This window comes from Haemaphysalis longicornis, unplaced genomic scaffold, assembly GCF_048455015.1.
Source record: "Haemaphysalis longicornis isolate Haplotype H1 unplaced genomic scaffold, Haemaphysalis longicornis Haplotype H1 scaffold_8, whole genome shotgun sequence".
Lineage (NCBI taxonomy): Eukaryota > Metazoa > Arthropoda > Arachnida > Ixodida > Ixodidae > Haemaphysalis > Haemaphysalis longicornis.
Window position 1 is genome coordinate 192,798,460 of NW_027526445.1, and position 21,941 is coordinate 192,820,400.

Genomic DNA, 21,941 nt, shown 5'->3' on the forward strand with positions numbered 1-21,941 from the left:
TGAGCTTATCATCCTTGGCTCTTCACACTGTGGGTGCCTGTGAAAGTGCAAAGAAAGCCCCCCCGTCGTCGTCGTCGTCGTCGTCGTCCCTAATGGCGGGCGGGCGGGCGTGCGGGCGCAGGCGCGCGAGGCAGAGGTGGTGGCGGCCTGGCAGCGGCTGCTGGGCTCGTGTGACAGCCGGCGGGCGCGGCTGGCGGACACGGGCGACCTGTTCCGCTTCCTGAGCATGGTGCGGGACCTGCTGCTGTGGATGGAGGAGGTGGTGCGCCAGATGAACAGCTCGGAGAAGCCGCGCGACGTGTCGGGCGTGGAGCTGCTCATGAACAACCACCAGAGCCTGAAGGCGGAGGTGGACGCCCGCGAGGACAACCTGGCCGCCTGCCTGGCGCTGGGCAGGGACCTGCTGGCGCGCAACCACTACGCCTCGGGCGAGATCCGCGAGAAGCTGCTGGCCCTGAGCACCCAGCGGGCCGCCCTGGGCGCCCGCTGGGACGAGCGCTGGGAGCACCTGCAGCTCATCCTGGAGGTGTACCAGTTTGCGCGCGACGCGGCCGTGGCCGAGCACTGGCTGCTGGCCCAGGAGCCCTACCTGCTCAGCCAGGAGCTGGGCCACACCATCGACGAGGTGGAGCAGCTGCTCAAGCGGCACGAGGCCTTCGAGAAGTCGGCCGCCGCACAGGAGGAGCGCTTCGCCGCCCTCGAGCGACTCACCACGGTGAGTGAGTGCGGGATGGGGCAGGCAGGGCACGGGTTGCCGCTGGCTGGGCTTGCGGTCGATCGATGTCAGTGAACCTTGGCTGGCACTCCCTATGTGATGATGATGATGATGATGATTTCTATTGGTCTCCCCTTTGAAGCTGGGTGATGACATCTCATCTTACCAAAAAGGACTAATATAATCATGTTTTACACTCTTGGTTCAATACTAGTGCTGCTTAGGGCAGGTACTAAAGCTTATTAGGCCCAAAATACTTTTTTCCCTGTTACAGGTGGTAACTGTCCTAGGCAATATTCCCTCTCTGCTTTTCGTCCACCAGCATTCTAATCTTCTTTTCGTCCCCTCGACAGCCTCGAAGTTAACTTCCTCTGTGATACCCTTAAATCCTAGGGCTTCTGCAAGCCCTAGGATTTAAGCTTATTACTCAAATACTACTCAAGTTATTACTCAAATACTTTTTTTTTTTTTTTTCCCCCGTCGACCCTGGGAACAATCGACCCTGTGGGGTCACAGTTGGCTAAAAAGTTTGACCCTCGAAGAGTTGAGTGACGTTTTTTTTTCTCCGGCATCCGTTTTGGCCAGTCATCAGGTGTGTTGCATGGGGAGAGACATCACAATCCAACTGCTTGCTAAAAGGATCGAGACCAGAATTGCATCTAGGTTAGGCCATTCATCCATGAGGACTGGGATCTTGCCTTCTTGTAGTCTCAAACAAGTGCTTTGTATTCCAGCCATGGACACAGTTGTTATTTTGGGACAATATATGTACTCCCCCACCACGTAAAACATACACATTGCCGAGGCACATTTCTTATGTAAAGGAGAAGGAATCAACTGAGACGGTGTGTTAGAAGAAGACTAGCTAGGTTGTTTTGCTACCGTTGCCTTTGTTAATACAGTTAAACCTCGATATAACGAAGTACTTGCGGGCAAAAATTTCGTTAAATAGAGAATTTCGTAAAATCGAGGTTTCGATTTTACAGTTAATTTAACCAGTTATTGAGGTTTCAAAACCTTGCCCATCGCTCAGAAACAACTGCTATGTAGTTACCTCTCCACTTAAAGCGAAATTTGTACTAAAACTGGCCGCGAAAATTGTGTGAATTAACAGCTTCAACACTTAGGCAAAGGAATTCGGATACCCAACAGTAGTTCGTGTCGTCGTAAAACCGTCGCTTTTTCCGCAACACCTCATTAAATATGATAGCAGACTAGGTTTCCACTTTTTCTTTTTTTCATTTCAGTCACTACTAAACGCCGCTGTTAGTCAATTGAACCCGCGTCCATGCCCCGTGAACTTCACCCCGGCGAGATGCTGGTTTGAAGTTACGCCTCTTTTCGTCCGTTCAGTGGTAGGTAGGCTTAGGCGCGGCGGACCAACAGCGGAAGGGTACTATAAAGCTTTTGAAAGACTTTTTTCATGCACAAAGGCTCTGCAGTATGGGCGCGTTATACAACCACGACACTCGAGATAAAGCCATGATTGAGAGTTGAGCGGAGTACACACGGACCGCTTTACTTTGTGGAGCAGCGCTTACGTGCTCCCGCTAAAGCGGAAAGCTTACATTAAATATCTTCTGGCCAACTTTGATTAAGCAATTACTTTTATGCCCACTGAGCCCTAAAGAAACCGATTTCTCCTCATCGCAGCTGTCTAATGAACACGTTTTGACCACATTCGGAGAGCAACTTATTGCCACCAGCACTCGATGTTCAAGCCGCAGCGAAGAAGTCCGTAAGCAGTGCTTGGCGTTTCTTGACCAGGGTGGGCTTTACGTGACGCTTGTATGCTGACAGCGCTAACAAGGCTTGCTCTTAAACATTCGCGTGCGCCTGCGTGCCTCCGCAGAACGTCGATGGCATCCATCACTTCGGTGGCCTTCGGTTTCACCGACACTTCCTCAGGCTCTTGTTCGGAACACTTTTCTTTACCTTGGAGTGCTCATGCTGCTTATAAGACTCACCTAATGATGGACGAACAAAATATTAATGTGGTTATCAGCGAGCACAACCTAGAGCAGCAGCAGCACTGTGAGCAAGGACGCATAGAAAAAAACACTTGCTTCGGCAGCCTAAGCATAGAGGGCGCTGGCGTAAGCAACGATGGAGACGTCAAAATGGTGGACGCACTATTAAACCGTCCATGATAACTAACGGTTTTTGAGCAGCTACTTTCATCGCTTTTAATTGTTGTCAACCGCATAATTCACCGCTTTTCTTTCATTTTGGCCTTTTAAGAGTTAATGTGAGTACTGGGTGTTTTCAATGTAGGCTCTGAGAGGCAAAATAAAATGTGTCTCGACCGGAATTTCGTTCTTCCTTTCTCGCCATGACTTCGTTAAATCGAAAGCGCCGCACGAAATTACTTCGTAAAATCGTGATAAAAATACATGGATTTCGCAAAATTTTGATAGAAAACTTGAAAAAATTCGTTATATCGCGAATTTCGTTAAATCGAGGTTCGTTAAATCGAGGTTCAACTGTACTGATCGCATTAGCAAATTTCTTGTGGGTAGAACGCAGTGTGGGACCCTCTGTGCTCCGTAGTATCAGCAGTGAGTTGTTGGTAAGTTGCCTCTACGCATTTACTGAGCTCAAATGAAGTTGGCTGCGTGGAGTAAAGCTTGAAAATGTATGAATTTTGCTTATCGGGGCATTTTAAAGGCTGACAAAAACCTTTAGGTTCGAATTTGATGTACAGCTCGGCACCAAAACCTTTATGAAAAATGTTGGACCCAATTTTACACTGGGGGCTCTGACTTGCGACTGGTGTTTTCCGGACAAGCCCTGCACAAAGTTTGTTCGCAGAGTGGGATCAGTGGATCTTGGAACGTCAGCGAACCTACACTGGTTTAATGTATGCTTTAAAAGTCACCTTGATTCAAAATCACCCATGCGGTAGTATTTTAAATGGCATGTGTGCTAAAGCCTTGTTCTTAAATCGGCCGTCTATTCCCAGGCCTTCCCCATTTCAAGTCAGAGTGCAAGCTGAGCAACTTGGGGTCTCATTCCAAGAAACTTACAAAACCGATATTGGAGGTCTTAATTGCTTGCGATATGTCCTCGGAAGATTTTAGCGAAAAGAATGTGCTCAGGGAAGTGATCTCACAACATTTTTTGTATTTACAAGACAAGTACCCATACAATTGTTTTAACACAGATGCCCCGAAGTCAGCTCCCGCTGTGTCATGCGCCACTCATGGGCCGAACTTTAACCGCACAAAAACAGTGATCATTAACACGAGCATTTTTATGGCGGAAGCACGAGGAATTTTACTTGCAGTAGCCCACAGTATGAAAACCAAAACACAACAATCAATTGTTTTTATGGACTCTTTCAGCGTTGTCACAGCGCTGAAGACGGAGAGCTAGTGGAAACTTGGTTCTAAATAATCTCATCAAATCGATAGTCTTGGCCTATTCTGAAAACATCCAAATAATAGTTTGCTGGGTGCCTGGACACAGTGGCATTCTGGGGAACGAAATTGCTGATCGATTTGCTGGTGAGGCTGCACCCTGAAGTGGCATAGACATGTCACAGGTCCTGTATCAGGACATGAAGCCACTTCTACAAGAAAAACTCTGGCAGCAATGGCAACAGGAATGGGATGAACAAATGCTACAAATGATTTAATAAAACCACAGTTGAGTTATGGCCAACTGTGGCTTATAGATACGCCATACCCCTACACCATGGTTTCTCAAAGCGGGTTCCGCGGAACCTAGGGGTTCCGCAGGCCCCTCCTCAGGGTTCCGCGAGCCACTGATAAATTTTCCCTGGTTCCGCAGTCGCAAAGTCTTATATGGTGAACTTGAGGTGCGATCGATCTAAGGAACCTTCTTTACTCACACCCGAGTGTCAGTAAGCACATCTCGGCGCATAACAGAAACGCGCGAGCTGCGCAATAAATCTCGCCAGCAGCTTGTAGCCAGTCAGACTCCGAAAACGGGCCACGTGGTTACACTATTGCACTTGAATCTCGGCCTTATATTACCCCCTTCCGAATTTCTCCTGTTTGGAGATAGGTGCCGCTAGCGTACGTATTCGCGTAAAGTCGACGGAAAAAAAAAACGATACCCTTGCTTGCTTTTGAATTTATTGCACGTTAATGTAGCATGAACGGAATGAAAACTGGCGGGAGGGGGGGGGGGGTTCCTTGGCACTTAACGGAACTTAGTAGGGTTCCCTGGGACCAACATGCTTGAGAACCCCTGCCCTACACCCATCACTATTTTTAGCAGATGAACCTATGTTCCCCCTGAATCACCTTTACATTTGAGATATTGGATTTTAAAAACTTATTACCTACTGTGTGTAATTCTAAGATGGTTGCCAGGACCTTTGCATTTCCTGATAACACATGAGACATCAGGCTCCTGGAACTCTTTACGCCCTGTGGTTGACACCATTTCATCATGAACGTTCTCACATTTAGACTGAGGGCTTCTTACACCCCATACCAATTATTTATTTTTTAGCTTCTTCACATATATTCCAATGGAATTTTACTGACTGAAAGGCCACTCACTTTGACCTGACACTCTTTGGCCTCGATGCCCTTGTGCCATAAACACGTGCATAATAATAGTAATAATAATTTAATTTCTACCACTGTTTGCACCAGCACCAAAAGAAATTGACATTGGCTAGCACAGCAATCGGGCATGTAAAAATAAACGTGAGCTACCAGTTTTGTTAATTTTAGCCATTGAATATGTGTAAAGGTAGTTGTGGCTTGCATGGTATGATGTTGCAGAAGTTAATGTCCCAGGTTTCTAATATTCCTGGATTTTAGGCACTCAAATTTCTTTTTTTTTTTTTCAAGGAATAAAAGCTAAATGCAAAAGTCAGCCTCCCCCATTCTAACTTTTTACTTCAGGTGAATCTAAGCTCATTCAAATCACTTTAGCACCTTTAGGGGGAACTTTTACCTTTGTGTACCACTGTTGGGCCCTGGCCCAACAGGGTTACACAAAAGTGAAAGTTCAGTGTTGGGCTGTGGGTATGCACGGGTGAAAGGTGAAAGGTTGCACTGTCGTCATGCTTGTGACACCATGTTTGCATCACGCATCGCACTGGATGCCGCACTTCTAAGGTTGCAGTTCTCTTCAAAACATCACAATTTTGCTGTTGAATTTAGGCAGGGGTCAAGGATACTGTAAAACAGGTATGCTGCCAGCGGTGTTGATGTTGCTGCGCAGAGACACCAGCAAAACGGGGGGGCCACCACCCATCGCTTTGGGAGGAACTGAGGGCAGGAAACGGGAGATTGGCCCCGAGGCCGCCAATTTAGCCACCCCTCGTGTGTTGTGTTTCTGTTTTTAGCCTCCATGACGGGATCCCATAAATGCAACAGGCCTCCGCAGCAGGGAGAAACAATTGGCTGAATTGGTTGAGATGACTTTTTTTATGGAGCTACTTTAAGCACTTATCTGGGGCGCTTGTTTTGGAACAAAAAGTGGTACTGAATTTTTTGCTTTTGCTTTTGTTCTTCTGTGTGTGCTTGTTTAGCCGGGGTCAGTGCCCTTTTTGGGCAACGTTAGTACTGACCCGAAGGGGGTCGCAAAGCAGCTTCTCTTGTAGCAGCCTCTCCAAAGTTGGCAAATGGCTCGAAGTGAGCCAGAGGCAATTGTGTGTGATTTGCAAAGAGCGTTCTCTTCAGGACGTTGTCGCATAAATGCGCTGATTGTGTAATGGTGTTTCTCAAGCTGACGCCTGTGGCCCTACATAACTGGATGTGCGCTGTTGCAGGCAGCTGAAGGGAGAGCGTGAGCAGATGAAAGATATTGATCAATCAAGGTCAAGTATATGGCGTAATAAGTTGCTCGGTGTGGTGTCATGGACGTATTGTTAAAATGAAGCAGTGTGGTGATTTGTTGCTTTTCTAACGAACTTGATTCACGTTGTGCTAGGTTTTGGGTACGCAACGTTGTACAGTCGCGTGCCTTTTCAGGTTCTGCCGTAGCATGGTTCAGTGCTAGAAGTTTGCCATGCGATAGCCTCTTTCCTTCTACCTTTGTTCTCTTCACAGCCGTGGACGCAACAGTACACAAAGGGCAATGTGCTCAAAGTGTATAGATATGTACTGCAAAAGGAGTGCAACATACAGATAAGCACAAGGTGTGGTGGTGCGCAGGGTTTTGCACTGACACCACTGCTGTTTGTAGCATTCCGCCCTGTGTTTTGCTGCTGGCACTGTAAGGTTTTGCGAGTCCTTGCGGGGCTTACTGCTCCCTCTTTAGTGGGGAATGGCTGTTGCGCTCTGTTTGCGAGCGTCATCAGACGAGGGAGGCAGGGTTGAACGGGTGGGGACTGCCCCTCCCCCGCTTCTCAGCTCGAGCTGAAGGAGCTGCAAGGCATGGAGGACGTCCAGGAGCGGCGCAGGGCTCTGCGCAGGCTAGACGACCACCTGCGCAGTTCGGGCATCTATGAGCCGGTGATTGCCTGCCAGCTGCGTCGGGCATGTGCGGTACAAAGCCCAGCTGCATCGTGCTTCGTTTCGGTGGCACAGACATTGGAGCTGCAAAGGAGGGGCGAAAGTAGTGGAGGAAAAGGCTGATTTGGTTTATCTTTGCACTGAATACTGTCACAAATACTGGCTTAATTGCTGCGGCTGGGGATGGTGTTTGGTGGCCAGTTGCTGGTGGATATCAGGAACACTTTGGTTTAGGAATTGGTCTTCTAGGGATAAATTACAATTTCATCCAACAGCAACAAACACAGAGCGCGTGTAGAAACAATCCGGTTGAGGTCGAGGAACAGTCATGGGCACATAACAAAAAGCAAGTTCTTGAGTGCAGTTTTTGTGTCTGTGCCATCAGAAACGTGTTGGCCAAACTACCTTAGTTGTTTCGAGTGCTGTGTGGATCGTGTTCTTGTCCAACTAACGGGGGCTTTCCGGCCAGTGCCAACCTGAAAGAGAAACTTCGTAATGCAAAGCAGTGAAAGTCATGACAGAGGTCTGTGTGTTTGTCTAGCACATTATCTCGCAAGAACAGGATGCAGGTGCTGGCTCCTGTAACGGAAGCCTGGGGAAGAACTTGAGTGCATGCAGGTGTGTGCATTCCACTAGAGAGACAACTGTGTACGGACTCTGAAAGGGGCAATTGCTGTAACGCTTTTCCGACTGGAAGCAATAAGGCCATGCTTCTCCACAACAGGAGTCTGCTGCCATTTGTAGTGGCACTGAATGGCACCCCTTTGGTTATGCCTAGACTATTTGGTCAGTGACTCGCACAAGAGCAACTCGAGCAAGCCAGAATTGTAGAAACGGGGCGGATATTGCGGTGTTGGTGGTACTCGGTAGCGACCGCTGAGAATCCAGTGTTGTGGCTAACTCGCCACTGCAGGAATCGAAGCCGCATAATTTGCCAGGCTGCTGAGAGGTGCAACAGACGGGAAGAGGAGTTAGTTGAGGGAGACTTGACTACTTTTTGTTTTTTTTTTCGTTTTTCTTTTTTTCTGAGCCGTTGGTGTCATGCAGCAGTAGTGGGTGTTGGCACTGGCAGGGTTCCGTGTGTGCAGCTAGCATGCCTTATGAAGCGCACGTCGCCCCAGACAATGCTGCTCTGAGGTGCTTAGGCAACACATTGCACACTCGTGGGCGGCATTGTCGCGTGGCCTTGTGAAGGGAACCCGTTCAGCGTGTGGATTGATTGTCTTGTTTCTGCTTTTGCGCTAACGAGACATGGACGTTGCCACATTCCCTGCCAGGAATGTGGGGGAACATTTGCATACGCCCGCTATTGTTTCGCTTGAATGAGAATGTGCCTACTGGAAGCACGGTTGGATTGGCTGTGTCTGCCTGCTGTACCTCGGTAGGGCTGGAAATGGCCAGAGTATGGTTTTTTGTAGTGCTTTTTTTTCGCTTCACCATTTCTCTTTCATAACCGGGAGGTGTGGCGAGATGCGGTCTTCATGAACATGCGCTAAGCTTGCATGCTAAGTGCATTATGTTCTTGACGTTGGCCTTTTTAAATTGTGTGTGCAACGTTGGAGGAGTGTTGCCTGGGAAAAAAAGTTGCACTGTGGATTTGGAATGAGCACTTTTTCATCTTTGCCCCATCCAGACCTGTGTGCACCGTACCACAAATGAAGGCGAATAGCCTACATGTGCAATCACTTTACTTGGCACAGGAAGCTTTTTGAGAGGTGATCACATTTTAGGAATACATCCGTAAGATATTGGTTTCTATTGCAGTAAACACGAAGTTTGAAGTTTTAGCTTACCCGTTATCAAACGCAGCCTGTATTTGATGGGGCATTAGTTATTCCTGTAATTAGTTATCAAATACACCGTGCATGTGATTGGGCAGTAGTTATTCCTTTTGGAGAAACCTGGTTCATTTAGGAGGCCTGTTTTTTAAACAATTGCCTAGCGCACTGAATGTTATGTGTTACTTGGATCGAAAGCTGTAGTTTATAGCAGGTGTTTAACAATGTTTTCTTAATGGGGAGGTTATAGGATAGGCTTGAAATTGGCAGTTGCGCCAGAAGATAGAAGGCTAGACAAGCTGTGTAAGCAGTGAAGCAGATTGGCCTTCAGAAACAAGTCACCCTGGCTAATCGAGCAGCGTTTATTTTGTGGTACTTGCTATTAATCAAGTTTTGCATGCAGCAACAGAATGAGTGGTGCTGACTGCATGATGGATTCATGCATCACTTACATGACTGGCATGGTTGACACGTATAGTTTCCCCGCTTGTCCTGATCACCGCAGATTTGCTGAGAAGATATAATAGTAGTGGCTACTGTTAGCAATCCGCCAACTAAGTCTGTTACTTATCTCATCCTAAATGCATACGTAATTTACTTTCACGGTAATGTTTGTTAGCAGCAACCCGGCAAAAGTAGCAATGTAAGTGTGGTGGCTGTTGGTGTCATGTGACAAGACTAGGCCCTGCATGCTGCGGTTTTTGACTTGTGCCGCAAAATGGTTTTTGCTCACTTCTGGCTTACTTCTTAATTTTCATGCTGGTTAGTGAGTGCAGGTTATGAGTAAGCATTGCGCAGCCGTTTGTTGTTGTTTAAGAGAAGTGTGGTGCATGAAAGCAAAATGTGTTGAATAATGCGGCTATTTCTGACTGTTGTACTGACTGGAACTGAGAGATAGATGATGATTTGAATGTAGATGAATAAAAAGGAGGATCAACAGCCAGATCTGTGTGGGAGTAGCGTGTCGTACAATTCAGTTATCACCTTGTGGATATCACTTTGCAGTATGTTTGAGGATTGCTTTGTAAAGAACACCCGCTTTCACTCTGAACTATGCTTTGCCTCAAACCACACAGAACTGCCCACAACATCTGCACTTGCTGTGTGCAGTTTTTTGGCAGCATAAAATGAACTCTTTGCTGTAATGAAACCAGATAAAGGGGGAAGATGGTGGCGTGTCTTTCAATGTAAGTCCCATCCCCTGAAAAATGAGATGGTGATGGCAATGGCACTACTTCAAAAAAAAAAAAAGGATTCTCATTTATGTAACAGTTTGACTAAATGCTGATGCTTCATAAGCTAAAACTGCTTTTTGCGCCACGTGGGTAGTGAGGTCACTTATCTTTGCGATTTGATAATCCATTTGATCTGTCAAATTTTATCTGTTTGACTTTCTTTTTTTGATTAAGGGTAGTTTGCAAACCTGAAAAGCACATGGAATGTTAATGCCTCCAGAAACCTTCCTAGCCAATTTCCTGAGCACCCAAGTTCTTGAACTTGGGTGCTCGGACAGTGGACCCAAGTTCAAGAACTTGGGTCCGATGTTGAGTATTTAAATTTTACTTAGCCAGAGTTGTGCTAACTTGAGGAAATCAGCAAAGGGCTGCTGACACAACACTAGTTGTATTATATAGCTGAGAGAAAAATGAAGTGAAAGCAATTAGATCGCATTTAAATGTGGTAAAAAGTTATTCCGCAGAGGATGGCCGTGGATGTTGTAAGGCACCACACTTCTTGGTAGCCTTTCGGTCAAATGTTTCTGAAACGACATGTGGCACTTACAATAACAATAATGCTGAGCTGCTTCTCACAAAAACCCATTTGACATCTTTTTTCCCGTGCACTTGAGCTAGAGCCAAAGCTAAGTGCGTGTGCATGTTTAATTTTATGGCTTCTTCTGCTACTTTCACAGCGAAAGCGGTAGTGGTTGCATTATGCCTGCAGCTCGTCGCTCAGGCACGCAGTTTAAGAAGGATTGAGGCGATGACCCTTGTTGCTTGTTTTCCCTGAAGGAAGCATCCATGTGCTGTCCACGTTGAAGTGTATTTTATCAGTTTTCTCGGGTGGGGACCATGTGTGCTGGACGTACCTTGAGCACCCTCTGTCATCATACAAAGAGCACCTCTGCACGCTTTGGTGTGCTGGGGATGTCATAAGTACGTTATTGGGACGTTGTGTAACCATTGTTGAGACGTCTGGACGTTATCTGGACATTATCTGGACGTAATCAAGCGCAGTGTCATCGCTTTGATCTTTCTTGGTCCTCACTCGACCTGCATGTCTAACGTGCTCGGAGTCGAGAGGGCCGTGTGCATGCGTTTGTCGGAGCTCGTGGGCCTCTCCAACAACCGCCCCTTCCTCCCCCCCGGTGGCAGTTCGAGCTGAAGGACATGCGATCGCGGGAGGAGGAGCTGGAGAGACGGCGCCAGGAGGAGGAGATGGAGCGCCTGGCAGCCCTGCAGCCGCCGCCCACACACGAGCCGTCTGCCCAGGACAGGTCAGGGCAGTAGTACTGTTCCAATGCGGGGAGTTCTGTCGGGGGGTGTGGCCGCTGCTGGCCCACTGGGTTGTATCCAAGCCAGTCCTATGCTGGCGCAGTTCCTGGTTTTCACTCTTGCTTTTGTCGTATTTATGAAGTGTTACAGGGTGACTGTTTTTATTATTGTTTTTTTTTTTCCAATTCATTTTCAGCGTATTACTGTAGAGCCAAAGAAGGAACAGTTCTTATCGCTTCACATGTTGGCAGTTTGGCAGTACTTCTCAGCTGACAAGACATCTCAACGGCGATTGCTGTAGAAGCATTTGCCATATGTACCGGCAAAGTTACCGCGCTCGTTTAGTGGGCATGCACTCTTTTTCTACCCTTGCAACATAAATCCATAGCCCATTTTGGCTTGCCTAATTCTGCCACATGCCAGTACGTTGTTGGTTTGAAGACATTAAATGCCTCCAGCTCCTACCTCTTCCATTGGTTACTATGGCTGTCATCTGACCCCTTCAACAAACTGATGGCGTGACTTTGAACAGTGCACATGGACGACATATTATAGAGGAAACCTCCGGATAAGCGGTTAGATGTTTCAGGAGACTGCAATGCATGGCACACTTCCCAAAGCAGCAAGCTTTCTACTTTTGGCATGTTCACTATACTGGCAGGTAGGATTGTGTTACTGTGTTCGTAACTGGGCACTACTACAGTCTGCACCTGTTACAGCGGACCCTCGGTATCTCAAAAAATTCACCATCCCTTCCTAAAGAAAGTTGAGTAAAGCGCGATAGCTGAAAGTGCATCCAATCAATCGTGAAACCCAAATCAATCAATCAACCAATCAACCTTTTGAAGACCCAAATCGCAAACGGAGAACAAACCCATGCGACGATTTTTTGCACGCTGAGTAAGCACATCTGTGAACAATCTATATGTTTACAGATACATGATAGATATGAGATAAAGGTTCACGATTGATACGTGTATTGTCTTATCTATAGATAAGACAACAGTTCCTTTTCTGCAGTATTCGAGTAACCGTTCTGACACAGTGGAAGCCCGGCTTCACGCACGTGCCGTGTGTCCAGAGGTCGTATCAGAGCTTCTCGGTCACCCGCCGCGGTGGCCCAGTGGCTAAGGCGTTGCGCTGCTGAGCCCGAGGTCGCGGGTCCGATTCCCGGCCGCGGCGGCCGCTTTTCTGATGGAGGCGAAAAGCAATAACGCCCGTGTGTACGAGATTTCGGTGCACGTTAAAGATCCCCAGGTGGTCAAAATTAATCCGGAGCCCTCCACTACAGCGCGCCTCATCGCCTGCGTTGCGTCGGCGCGTTAAACCCTACAATCAATCAATCAATGGGGCTCTTCGATTTACCGTCTCGCGGACTCACCGCGGACTCCCCGAGAAGCAGTCCGGCATTCGATTTTCCCATGCATCCCTATGGCTCCGGGAATTCCTCGGACTACCCGCGGACTATCCGTGGTGAGCCCGAGATGGTAAATCGAAGAGCCCCAATCAATCAGAGCTTCTCGGTCAGTTAGCCTGCCTGTAGGGAATTGCGTTAGCTTTTTTAAAAGAATGCCATTGGTCCCACTAAGAAAGTTTCGCTTTAAAAATGTGGTCTGTATTTGAATTATGCTGTGTCTAAACAGGGGGTGTAGTATATATAAGCATGAAGTGGGAAGTGTGATGAGTAGTGCATGTAAATGCTACAGACAATTTATTCTTTCTGCAGGCCTGTAGCACCTCGGAATAGCGTTCACGCGGGCAAAAAAATCGCCCAATGCTGTTTTTGCAGCTTAGCACCGCTGCTTAGAAAGGGCCTAGCATGTGTGGTCGAGTGCATACAGATGCACGCTAAGCTGAGCAAATAAAGCAAGAATGTAATTGGGAGAAATTACTATCGAGCTAATAAAATAAGTCTGGGCCAGCAAAATTACCCAAGGGCCAAACACTGCGTCAGGGGTAGATCTTACCCAAAGCCATTCATCAACCAATTCAGATCACTGCCTGACGTTCCCCAGAACTGCTCTGCGCATTTTTAAAGAATGCATTCTGTTCAGTAAAACAGCTGATACGAAATAATCTGGCGAAGGAGGGCTGTGAAACCCAAGGCTGGGCCAGTTGAACTCTGCATAACCAGTGGCAGATTGCGCACAATGGACAGGAACCATCTCCCCTTTGCCTGAGGCAATTCTTACTCTTTTCATTGAACGGAATGGAAACCGTGCATGTGCAGGAATAATGATTGCAGAACTTCACTGAACCTGACCTCTTCATTACCTAATTAAATAGCTGTGGGATGAGGGCAGACTCGACCTCCGGGTGTACCACTTGACGTATTCGAAAGTGCAGTTGTTCAATCTCACTGCAGCCACGTTTTTGGCAGCGTCTGTTTTTGACGGTGAAGTGACTGTCTGCCTAAACAGGCCCATTCTTCTGGCAATGTTGACCTATTTTTCGCCATGTCCGACTGTGTTAATTATGCTTAGTTCATCTGACAGTGACATTAACTATTCTGCCACTGGTCGAGAAAAAAAAGGTTCACCAGCACCAATCGCACCGGTGACCCCGTTGTGAACCGACAATGTTGCCAGGCATTGTAGTTTCTTCACCAAAATGAACAAAGAAGAAGCATATCGGGTTCTGGCCCTGCGGATGTCTGCTATTGACATTGAGTCAAAACAATCTTTGCCCAAAATTTAGTCTACTGTAGTCGATAGTCTGCTATAGCCGGTTCCGTTATGAGTTAAGTAAATTTCATTGAAAATGTGTGGGGTTCAGACCAAACAAACAAACAGAAATTGTCCATTGTAACTGGAAGTCCTTTGTTGTGGGATCTGCTGTAACGAGTGTAGGCTGTAGTGGCTTTTGCAAGACTTCATTTCATGGCTCTGATATAAGGTGCTGCATTAAGCGAACCCACTCCCAAACAATGTGTCAGTTTTTCACAGAAAGGTGCACTTGCAATGCGAGTAGACGCAGTATGGTTCATATGATTGGTGGATGGCTGCGTTCGGGCCAAGGGATTCTTACTTCCATGCATAATGTCTGGTCATTAGTTGTAATTGTTTTAGCTGCTAGGCCGCATTAAGCTTCTTGCCTGACAAACTCAGCTCCATTAAATGGCCAAGCTCTTCGATAAGGGGGACCTCTGATGTTCACCGGCCCTGAATCTGTGTTATTGAACGTCGCACGTGTGGGTGGCTCAGGGTCGACGCCGAAGCTTCCGCGGAAGCCGCCCGAGAACCCGCAATCCTGAACGGCGCCGAGAGCGCGGCAGCAGCAGCGCCAGTGGCAGCGGCGGCAGCAGCAGGCGATGGTAAGCGGGAGGGGTCGGGGTCCGTAAGCCTAACCGCTGCACGCGCACTTGCTGCCTCACCAGCAGGGAGCCCCCGCGCCACGGCGGCCGCCGCCGCGTCGCCCGCCAGCCCCGGTCCGGCCGCTTCGTCGTCCGCACCGAGCAGTGAGTGCACGTGCCGCAGCCTTGCATGGCCGCATGCCGTCTGTGCATGCTAGCCAGCGAGCCTCTCTCCCCCAACCCCCCACCTGTACGTGCATGGAACAGCCCCGCCCGGCAAGGTCAAGCGCTCGCGCTCCAAGTCTCCTTTCGGCAGCTGGCGCAAGAAGAAGCTGCCCGTAGAGGAAGAGACAGGTCAGCACGTGTCTGGCATGCAGCCGCCGGCATGCTCTCCCCTCCCCCGTTCTCGTTGTGTGGCGTCTGTGCGTGTAGTGTACCGTGCACATTGATGTTAGTGCGGAGTAGGTAGTGTGGGACAACCTAGAGTGCGAGCTAGTGCTGTGGGACACCGACCTAGAGCCTAGGAACGAGCGGGAAGTTGTGGGATCAAGCTTACGTTTGTTTGGTTGTGTTCCTTCTCGCTTCTTATCGTTCCTCGTGCAGTGCCACTTTGTTTTATTGTGTTGTTTGTTTGTTCTCACTGGTTTCAGCCAGTTTTCTCATTTTAGTGTCTGTGTTTGTTCAAACCAGCTTTGCTGAGTGAGATGTCACATTATCATGCTGAGAGGCGCCACATTTTCGCACGTATAACCCTCACCCCGATGCTGCACCCGCTGCAAAAATCAAGGAACAAATGGACTTGTTGGAAGTCTTTGGGAGAGGCAGTCATCTTTCTGTGGGCATATATAGGCTGTGGCAATGATGGTTATGGTGATAACAAAATGAAATAATATTGTGTTACCCCCATTCCATTGACCACATATTGCAGTCTTTCAGTCTTACAAACAAGGAGTACTGTGAAATAGGGTTACGTGTACTCGGATAACAAAAGTTCTGATGGCCATCAAACTTTTCAGCTTGTCCCTTCTACCCCTCCTCTCTATGATGAATAAAGAGGTGACAAGAGCTGTATTTCTGCACAGCATGGCACATCTGCCAAGCTGATTACTTGTAGGCAGCTGTTGCATTGTAAGACGTTCCCCTCTGTGCTGTCTGCTCCTTTTTGACGCTCTCATCTGCCCAACAGCGTCTTACCTAGGAACAGCTGGCTCTGAAGATAATGCTACGTTCAAAATTGAATGGCAAAACTTCCATTTTTCTTTGCATTTGACAATATGGTTCATACGGTAGAGCAAAAGGAAGAATGCCGTGACGGCTGTGACATGTAGGTAGATGCGCATTGCGTTGAAGCTGCACGTCGAGGCAAAATTTGCGCACCCCACCTTTGCAATTTAACATCGTCTATAACTGGTGGGGGTTATATGTGCGAAGATGCAGTAGTGAAGTGATTATGTTTACAGTGCGTGTTTTGTGTTCTCATATTTTGTTTGCTTTTGTGTTACGGGCATCGCAAATGTTTTGTTGCGTTTAATTCTCCCCCTCCTGTGTTTGCCCACCACTGCTGCGATCATTGAGGCTTCCAGTGGGATCAATCAGTGTGCAGTTTCAGTAATTGTAGCTTACAATGCCCTTCTGGTTTGTCGGCCTACTGGCTGCTTGCAGATGCAGAGAAGCTCAGCTTTAATTTTTGTGCATATTACTTTGTGATTCGTGACACCTGAGGCACCTGTGCCACAGAGTCTTTGCTCCAGGAGCAACTAGGAAAGACCTTGCACGGTATGCTGCCAGCCGTCCGTCAACCCATGTGTAAAGACGCCTGACCTCCAACTGGGACGGACGCCGACGCATGCTTCTTATCCCCAAAACACACTCTTTGGTTTGCACTTTACTTCAGCTGTTGTATTTTTTCTGTCTTGCAAAACTTAATTGGCCTGGCTGCAGTATCCTCGAAGCCTTTCCTGGTGTGCCGAGCTCCGTAAATGCGAAGGTCAAGGGTCAGTGTCGAGTGCAGGGAGGTCGGTTGAACTAGCTTGCACTCTAGGGTGTCCTGGCCAAAGGGGCAGAGAGGGGAGCGGTTGGCTGAGTGTGTGTCTGCTGTGCCTGTGGCCCCGGGTACAGAGCGGCCTGCGGAGGACGAGTTTGAGGGGATGCTCCTGCGGAAGCACGAGTGGGAGTCCACCACCAAGAAGGCCTCCAACCGGTCCTGGGAGAAGCTGTACCTCGTCATCCGGGGGGCCACCCTCGCCGTCTACAAGGACCAGAAGCACTACCGACAGGTCAGCCGCCCGGGGAGGAAGGCGCGTTTGTACTCCGCCGTAAACTAGCAGGGTTACGCCACATCGGTGAATGCGGGGACATCTAGACTCCAATGTCGTATAACCGCCGGTGTGTTTGGCAAATATCGGCACGCTTCGGTAGGACATGTCTCTACTTGGCGCGGAGCACGCCGGACACACCGGCCCATGTCGGCCCAATATCCCAGAGTGCACCTTGCCAGACCGCCTGGACTGGTCACACGTGCATCCGCTCGCTTGCCCATGGCTAAACTGGGGCAGGGGCTTGACAGTTTCATGAATTTTACAACAGTCTGCACACAGCCAGCCAGAGAGCGTGCTGGCTACCATCTATCTGTACAGGGGTAGAAATTGCCGCTGGTGCAGCCTAGGCGACGGGCCATTGCCGGCCGCGCGGATGCTTGCCAGTCTGCAGGAAAAGTCTGAGTATAATTGCGCCTTAAGGCATTGTGCTGCTGAGCCAACGGGCATTGTGGGTTTGATTCGGGTCGCAGTGGCAGCTTTTCAGATGGAGGCGAGAAGCGAAAACACCTGCGTGTCGCGGTTTTGCCGCACATGAAAGACCCTCAGGTGGTGAGAATTATTCCGGGGGAGCCCTCCACTATGGCACGCCTCCTCGTAGCCTGGGTGTAGCTTGGGCGTGTAAAACGCCACAATTTGAGGGCAGTGGGCAGCAGTGGGCTTGGGCTCGTCCGAGGGAGGAAGGCAGGGTGGGAGTGACACATCAAGTGAGGCCCGCACACTTGACTCTCTGGTGGCAGAGGCATAGTTTCACACTGATACATACCAGGAAGAAAACTGCCGCTCAAATGCTGTGCTGCAATAGAAGCAGACAGCACTGCATTTCTGCTTGGCCTGGCTTCTTGTTCGTCTTGCGTGAAGCTTTTAAGAAGTGCCTGACAAATAAATCTATTAAGCATTACGGTTTCGTATTGGTAGAACAACTTCGAGTAGTCTTTGAACAACAACATTATTGTGGTTTCTGTGCCCAGAGATAACTTTTGAGCTTATTCCGTACCAATTAACGATGGGATGCATCTCTGCGGTACATGACGGCACGCTCGTTGAGCTGTGGCTTGTGGAGACGTTGGGATAGATTTTCTTCCGTATGTGTTAGCATGAAACCCTGCGGGTGGAGGAAAGGCGGGGACGACTTCCTCGGCTGTGCGCTTCCACCAGGAGTTCTGAGCAACTGTGCTTACACAGGCTTTGAGGCTGCAGTTGGTGGTTCTTCCTCTGGAACCACGGGGGGCATAGCCGTGTTCATGACAGTGTGCACGCATGCACCCAGGAGCCCGAGGGCCACTACCGGGGCGAGACTCCAGTGGACCTCAGGACAGCCACTGCCGAGCGTGCCACTGACTACACCAAGAAGAAGCACGTCTTTCGCCTCAAGTGGGTGCCCCCCCCCCCTTTGGCCGCTGCCGCAGTGTCTCCTTACACGCATGTGCCCAACTGTGTTTGTTCTCTTCCCCCCAGGCTTTCCAACGGGGGCGAGTTCCTCTTCCAGGCAAAGGATGAGGTGAGCCTCTTTTTGTTTGCATCGGTCCCCATTTCTTGTGTTTGCTGATCTCGGTGCCAACTTGGTGCAGTATTTGAGCGTGGCGCATCAAAGGAAACTCTGCATGGAGGAGGTGTGGAAATGACGACGGACAGGTTACGCAAGGTGCTTCAAAGTCGGGGCTAAAATTGGCGAGCTAAGCTCACCCCTTACCACCTTTCTCTGTCCCTCACTTGCATGCACGGGCTCTCCTCGCCCTCTCCTTGGAAATGGCATTGGGCCGTGGTTGTGGCCCAAGGGACAGCTCCTTGCCGAGCTCCTAAAGGGACAAGTGGGCCCCGACAAATGCTTTTGTCTAACCAGTTCAGATTGTTGTGCCAGTGGCTTATTTGTTGTGCAAGCCTGCGTAGCTTTTTCTTTTGCTGCTGAGCATTGCAACATGCTTGCAGCAAGTGGGGGCACAATAATAGTGCTGCCACGGCCACTTTATGCTTTAATTTCAGCAGCTTCTAACAGGCTTCACTCTCTCTTTGCATTATGTCTGACTGATGATATTCAACTTTTCTAAGCAGCTGTTGTGTTTGTGACTGGTCAATTTTCTGTCGTGTGATGTTTTGTCACACAGCTCTTTCAAGTTTTCTTTCATTACTTGCACAAAATGCTTAGCAACAGGGCATCACCTTGAAGACACGGTACTTCTTTGTTAAGTGCCGTTCTTTGCTCCTCACTTTGTTATTTTGGGCCACTGAATATGGAGTTCTCGTGGGCACCTCTTTTATTTTTGTTTTGCAGCTTTTCAAGGGCTCCAGCTGGTATTCGTGCTCAGCTAACGAACACTAATTAACAACTCCACATGTTGACAAGTACACCAAAAAAAGCTTACGTCATTTACTTTTGTGCAAGTACAGTTGCTTTTTGGTTTTCTTTTTGACCTGCTTCAGGAGACCAAAATGTGCTGGCACCCACCAGCTCAAAGCATACTTTAGTCTAAGTGGTGGAGTTCCAACTGACCACATTTAATTGAATGCGGGGAAATTGGGATTTCTGGCAGCGGAAAATTGTTCCTATTTTTTACGTTTGATGAGGACTGTAGTGCGTGAAGACACACGCAGGAGTGGCTGTTTAACCTTCGCAGCCCTGTTGCACTTTGTAGGCATTTTTTTTTTTAATTTAATGTTTGCTAAAATTAATTTTTATCTAATCAGTTTGGTAAAGTGCCATTTTATAAATGTGGCTAGACTTCGGCTGTACTTTGTGAACATTTTAAAAAATATTCAAGCTAGTACTAGTGTTTCCTTACCTGGGGCCTAAATTACTGAGCAGCCATGGTACTTGGTGTGGCGTGCAGCTTCCAGCTCCAATGTCCGTATGGGACGACTGCCGGCAAAGTGGTGTGTGTACACTGGACAGTGGCTCTCATTAATGTAAAATGTGGGCGGAGCTGGCCTGAGTTATTTGAGTGCCACACGCATATGGAGTCGGGGGCACTGCCCATCCGTTGTGCAATATGCATTCCGGTCCGTTGGGTGTGGTGCCACTGTTGCCTGTCTCGCAACATTACGAGGGATGAAGTGCGCTTGCAGCTCTTGCGGCAAGTTTCACCGTGTGGTTTGTTTGCGAATGGCTTTGCTGAGAGGAACGGAGACGTTGGTGTTTGCTGCTGTGGGCTCTCTCTTCCCCCTCCCTTTGCTACAAACTCCGGGAGCTGTAGTTGAACGATTGAAGTGGCTGTGGTTTTTGACAGTGGGTCCTTACCTCTTGGGAATGCAAAGCGGGCTGCTTCCCTAATGCTCGGTTTGCCTAACTTGCGGTTTTTGAATGTGCATGTTTTGCCGCACCTTTGCTATTTCCCTATGATAGAATGATGAAAAGAAAAGAAACCCAAGGTTGCTGCCTTTTCTGCTTTTTCTTCTTCAATTTGTTAGAATGACAATCCCACCTCACTCCCTTGTTTTTTGTTGTTGTTGTTGCTGTTCTGTGAGGGGAAATGGGAAAACTAGTAGCGGGGGGAGACCAAATGGTGGCTGTTGGTTACTGCTGCCACGAGAAAGCTGCACTTCTGTCGAGAGTAGCGCACTGGATTAGCTTGCGTAATAGAGTTGACATTGCGACCGCAACAGTGCTTGGCAGACTAGCGGGGTGTTCCCCTCGAGCGAAGGGAAGCTGCCCTGACGCCCTCCCTGGGGTTGTGGTCGCAGGAGGAGCTGTCGCAGTGGCTGCAGCAGCTGCAGGCAGCCATTGGCGAGGCCACGGCGGGCCCCTCGCGGGCGCAGACGCTGCCGGCCGAGCGTAGGGACGAGCCCCGCAAGCGCAGCTTCTTCACTCTCAAGAAGAAGTGAGTAGCCTGCTGCTAGGCCACGCTGTGGTTTCTCTCAGCTACTAAAGTCTGTCTTTTGGTGGGAACGGCTGATTTTCTTTACCGCTGTTGGGTGGCTTTTTCTGCGGCTTTTGGCAGGGTGTGAATCGAGGCCATTTGGTGAGCTTGTAAAGTTCAGCGTGCTTGGAATGAAATGTAGCTTTTTGTTCTCCCACAGCAAAAGGAAAAGTGGTATTAACTCAGTTGTTATCAGCTAATTTGGGAGAGTTACTCGTGTGAGGGGGAGCGGTCTCACATCCTAAAAGTTGGGCTTGACAACGTGTTGTTGCAAAGGAAAGTTTGAAATCCACCTTGACGCAGCCGTACGGCTACAAAGGAAAGCTGTACAGCTTTCTCAGAAACTTCGCAGTTGAAGAAAAATTCGTCCCGGTCCAGGATTCGAACCTTTCCTTTGCAGAAACTTGCTCCACCTTGGGGATTTCCCCTAAATCTGGTCGATTAACGCATTGTCGCATTGACACTGTTCACTCGCGTCACAGTGCGGCAAGTGCCCCTTGTGGGGGTGTGGACAGGTCATAATAGATGGCATGCCAAGTGACCACTTAAAATCGGTGGATGTTGCTCCAAGCTTACACGAGGTGTAAATACTTTATGCTTGAGCATAAAAGAGACGTACTCACGTGTGGATGTGTTCAGTGCTGTGACGCCGTGTCCGTGTGTGTTTGTGTGTGTGTGCAGCTAAGTTACGAGATGGAGGACCATAGCCGGCAAGCAGCGGCGCCCCTTACCCCCATCTCACCCCCGCACCACCAGCTGTTGACTGCCAAAGTGGTTTACGTGTTGTAGCAGCTCGACAATAAAAATCGTTTCTCTCTCTCACCGGGGAGCCCGTGCCTGCCTTGATTCCTTCGTCCGAGCTGGGGCAGCTCTGCGGCCACGTTGGGTCCCTTGCTTTGTGCTGTGACTCCAGAGAAGGGCTGGAATCAAGCCCCCGTATCCGAGCATGCTTTCTGAACTAGCACTGCTACATCTGCACAGATAGGCACACAACATGAGCGCACACAAACTTGCCCCTGCTTCCGTAAGTGTGGAACTTTCATAATGAACTC

At 48.9% G+C, this 21,941-nt stretch overlaps 1 protein-coding gene across 7 annotated transcripts in view; it reads left to right on the forward strand.

Annotated features, from left to right (window-relative positions):
• Beta-spec (spectrin beta chain) overlaps window positions 1-21,711 on the forward strand; it is a 40,739-nt gene extending 19,028 nt beyond the window's left edge. The window contains exons 16-26 of one of the 7 annotated variants that reach the window (XM_077681602.1): window positions 122-715; window positions 7,054-7,155; window positions 11,309-11,430; window positions 14,632-14,741; window positions 14,805-14,885; window positions 14,988-15,074; window positions 16,839-16,996; window positions 18,306-18,409; window positions 18,494-18,536; window positions 20,714-20,850; window positions 21,571-21,711. In XM_077681602.1, the coding sequence (XP_077537728.1) occupies window positions 122-715; window positions 7,054-7,155; window positions 11,309-11,430; window positions 14,632-14,741; window positions 14,805-14,885; window positions 14,988-15,074; window positions 16,839-16,996; window positions 18,306-18,409; window positions 18,494-18,536; window positions 20,714-20,850; window positions 21,571-21,574 (1,542 nt within the window). In that variant the 3' untranslated portion in view covers window positions 21,575-21,711. Of the gene's footprint in view, window positions 1-121; window positions 716-7,053; window positions 7,156-11,308; window positions 11,431-14,631; window positions 14,886-14,987; window positions 15,075-16,838; window positions 16,997-18,305; window positions 18,410-18,493; window positions 18,537-20,713; window positions 20,851-21,570 lie in introns of all 7 variants that reach the window. The other 6 variants (XM_077681603.1, XM_077681601.1, XM_077681604.1 and 3 more) reach the window with 6 other exon arrangements.
• Window positions 21,712-21,941: the final 230 nt, after the last annotated feature.